This window comes from Mastomys coucha, chromosome X (assembly GCF_008632895.1).
Source record: "Mastomys coucha isolate ucsf_1 chromosome X, UCSF_Mcou_1, whole genome shotgun sequence".
Classification (NCBI taxonomy): domain Eukaryota; kingdom Metazoa; phylum Chordata; class Mammalia; order Rodentia; family Muridae; genus Mastomys; species Mastomys coucha.
The window spans coordinates 108,471,692-108,475,824 of NC_045030.1; the positions used below are offsets into that span (position 1 = coordinate 108,471,692).

Here is a 4,133-nt window from a genome sequence, read left to right on the forward strand (position 1 = left end):
CCAACAGTAAGAAGATACAGACTGTTAGGCTAAATAAAATGATAAAATCAGAGAGATGGTCTTCTTGAGAAGATAAGATTTGCACAGAGTACTTATAAAGTCAATGGGCAATTATGTGAATATCTAGGGACCACTCCAGAGAAAGAAAATAGGAGGAGAAAAATCAGAAATTCCAGCCTATCATAGGACATGGGAGGCTGAGACAGGAAGAAGAGGAGGAAGAGAAGAAGGGGGAGGAAGGAGGGGGAGGAAGAAGAAAAGGAGAAGGATAATAAGAATGATAGGAATTTATCAGTAGCTAAACAGTAAAAAGGAAAAGCAAATAATAGTATGTGCAGTCAAGGAACGCTTAGAGGCTGAAAATGTCTAGAGTCTTGTGGATCACTGTAAAGACTTGCTGCCTCTAACCAGTAGAATGAAAGTTAGTAATGGGCTGTGAGTACTGGTGATATGATTTAACTTCTGTTATACAATCATCTGTATACTATGTAGAATCTAGATTAGGACAAAGGATAGTTCAGAGCAGGAAAATCAAGGAGAATTCTAGTTCAATATTCTAGGTACAGATGTTAGTGGTTCTAAACAGCATAGTACAGATGTAATTCGTGGGAATGTTCAAGATTCTGAGTGTATTTTTTCAGTGTTGAACAAATATGACATGGGGATAGATTAGACTAATGAAACAGGAAAAATATAAACATTAATTACAATCATGAAATCATCTTATGTTTAGATGTTATTGTAGTTAGGATGTTGTGTGTCTCCACAAAGATCCACATATTAAAGGTTTGGTCTACAAGGTAGGTTATTAAAGATGATGAAACCTTTCTGAGGAGGGTCATTGGGGGAAATCTAGGGATTACTGAGGGTATGCCTTCAAGGGACTATACCCATGTCCACTGTGCTTACGTGACTTCCTGCAGGATGATTTTTAGCTTTTATGCATACATGCCTCAGCCACGATTCAATTTTTATGCTAGCATACTAGCTAGCTTTATTATTTACAGCATGAAGTCTTATAGACATGGGGGAGTTGCACTATGGATTCCAACTTTATCACTGTTACCGTGAGCTAAATAAACTCTCTTCATAAGTACTATCTTTAAGGCATTTTATTTGTGATGAAAAAATTGACTTACATAGATGGGGAAAGCTTTGATGCAATTAAATTTGAAGTGGAAAATGAATTAATTTTGAGTATGTTAAGTTTGACACATCTAGTAGACATTCATGCAATGATGCTAAGCACACAGTTGAATAAACAAATATACAGCTATAAGATGGGTCGAAGATGAGGATATTTGAGTTACCAGGTTAATCAACTTACAGGTAAATTCAAAACTACAATGCCACATGATGTAAATATGCTCAAGAGAGATTTTCAGGCTTCAAAACACTCTATATAATAACTTTAGCTAATCAAAAATTTTAATTAAAAGTTTTAATTCAACACAGTATAAGCAAGCTTTCTGCTAGATCCCTATAAATAAGTGACATGTTACTAAAATAGCACATAATAAATATAAGTAATGACTTCTTTTAAAAGTATTGTCTTTTAACTACATGTAAAAGTTTAATAAGAATTTTTGGATTTCTTTTGAGAAATACAGAACACTAAAAGTAAAACTTCAACTTAGATTTGTTAAGAGCAAGGGTTTTTAAGCTATCAAGGTCTTTTACTACCAAGATCTGGTTAAAGTATTATATGGACAACCTATTTTACATCACGTACCAAAGTGAAACAAACAAATCACTGAAACTGAAAATATAAAATCTTCATAATATTAAAACTACATACACACACATATTAAATCTGGTATAAATCATGAATTAAATATAACAGAGTATGCCAATATTCTTGTTAGAACCTGTTTATATCCTGATTAAAAGGTATTAATTAGTGTGCAGGCAGGCATTTGCAAGTTTAATCCCTTCTCCGCATATAAACATAAGACATCTCATTCTGGATTTGAAGAACCTTTTTCATCATGTTTTTATTTATTTCTAAAGGCACAGGTTTATATAAAAAGGAAACAAATTAAGAATATTTGTCTGCAGAAGAGAAACAAAGCTCTATGGGAGCATTCTTTCTGTTGTCATCCTTTGTGGTTTTGTCTATGTAATATATAATCCATGTAAAATATCCTATCTTCATAATACAAATGAGAATTTTCTCAGAGTTATTAACATGTCAGGGAGCTTATCGTTGTTCTCACCTGTATGGAAGTAATAGAAGCTGAATGTCCCTGAAGGACAGCAACTGGTGCACAAGTTCGAAGACACCAAACTCTCACAACTTTATCACAGCTGCCTGCAGCAATGAGAGTATTTTCATAGTTAACGGCCATGTCAGAGATTTCAGCAGAGTGCCCTCGCAGCGTGGCAAGAAGGCGGCCATCATCTGTAGCCCAGATTTTCACCAAACAGTCATCTGAACCCTACAGGGACAAAAAAAGATAGGTTTATAATGAAACAGAAATGCGCCATTTATTCCAAAAAGGGGAAAAAAACAATACAAATGACTAATTTTATTGAGGAAGAATATAATGTAGACTCATTAGCAAATATAAGCATTATGTAAATGACAGAACTGACTCGGTATTGTCCAAACTAACAGTGGCATTTGTGTCAAAGTCTTCAAAACTAATAGTCCCAAAGACATTTTAAATATTTTATGCTCATTCTTAAGTGATTAGCCATTAAGAATTTCCACTGTTTCTTCTTTCTATATGCCTAGCAGGCTTGGCTTAATTGTCTTAATAGTTTTTCTACAAACATTTCAAAATTTAGTCTATCGTGTACATTGATTTCTCCGGAAACCTGAGGCCATTAGAAATCCCAAGTGAAAAACTTTATGTTGCTCTCCCCTTTAAGAATTCCAAGTGAGCTTCAAATATAGAAGAATGAACTCTATTCCAATTGGTAAAATAATTATCTATTTATTAAAAGATGACATGCACCATTGTCAAGTCATCATAGCTAAGGATGTAAATCATCAGCTGAGAAGCCCACAATACAATCTAAGGAGTTATAATTTCTCAAACTATAAAGCACTTCCTTTGTTGTAGGATATCAATAGAAAATTGAAATTTGCTACTTCTCTCACCTCTGCGTTAAGAGCAATGAAGCAATCACATCCATATTTTTAGACATATTAAGACACTATAGATTTTACACAAAAGCAAAGAATATGACTTAGTAAGTAAAACTTAAAATTGGGAAATTTTAACAATAACCAGTCTTAAAATCAAAGAAATATGCATAATGCAAGTATAATCTTCAACAATGTACAGTTTAGTTCAACCATTCAATCCTGAAAGTTATGTAATCACTAGATCTAAACTTGAAGCAAATATAAATAAATGGAAAATGTCTTTTACGCCTGTTAAACTGAATAAAGCAGTATATTTGTGTCATCTAAACTAACCATCTTGATTTTATATAGACTCTAAGGACATACTTTTTTGAATTAAATTTCCCAAAAGATAGTGGCTATCATAAAACACCCTCCATTTATATAAAATGAGACATTATTTTCAATTTGAACCCAACTTATCTGTATCAATAAGTCCAAATAAGTTACTTATAAAACATAATATATTGGATAGCATGGAGTCTTGCTTCAGTTGTAAATATATAATGTTACATATCATAAATTTTTAACTCACTGTAAAAATTCGCCTCCCACTTCGATCAAAGGCTACACAGTAGACAGAAGATAAGTGTCCCAGAATTCTCTTATGCATCTTAATGTGCTGGTAAGCAGATGAGGGGAAAACATGGCTGAAGCGACTACATCCGGTTAATTGCCTGGCTGAGGTGATATTCACTGCAAATAAAAAGAAATAAGATAATACATCTTAAAATTGGAAAGTGAAACTTATTGTACACAATTATGACTATTAAAATAAGACAAAATGGGATAGCTGACAAACCAATTCTCCATAGTGAGAAGTCTAAATTTCCTCATACATTTCATTGTTTTCTAAGCTCACGAGTACTAACAATACTGTTTTGTTAGGTCTTCGGGATTTGATACTTTGTTTGGCTTCCTATAATTTATCAAGCACATTCTCTTTTTCTCATTCTATGATACTACATAGGTGTTAAGCAGCAAAAGAGAGAGAGAAGAA

General features: G+C 33.2%; 1 protein-coding gene across 1 annotated transcript in view; it reads right to left on the minus strand.

Annotated features, from left to right (window-relative positions):
* The window catches only part of Brwd3 (bromodomain and WD repeat domain containing 3), a gene marked incomplete at its 5' end in the record, with an annotated part of 95,991 nt that overhangs the window by 64,214 nt on the left and 27,644 nt on the right, over positions 1-4,133 (minus strand). Inside the window, 2 exons of the mRNA XM_031372147.1 lie at positions 2,217-2,438; positions 3,669-3,829. Of these exons, the coding sequence (XP_031228007.1) occupies positions 2,217-2,438; positions 3,669-3,829 (383 nt within the window). The remainder of the gene's footprint in view (positions 1-2,216; positions 2,439-3,668; positions 3,830-4,133) is intronic.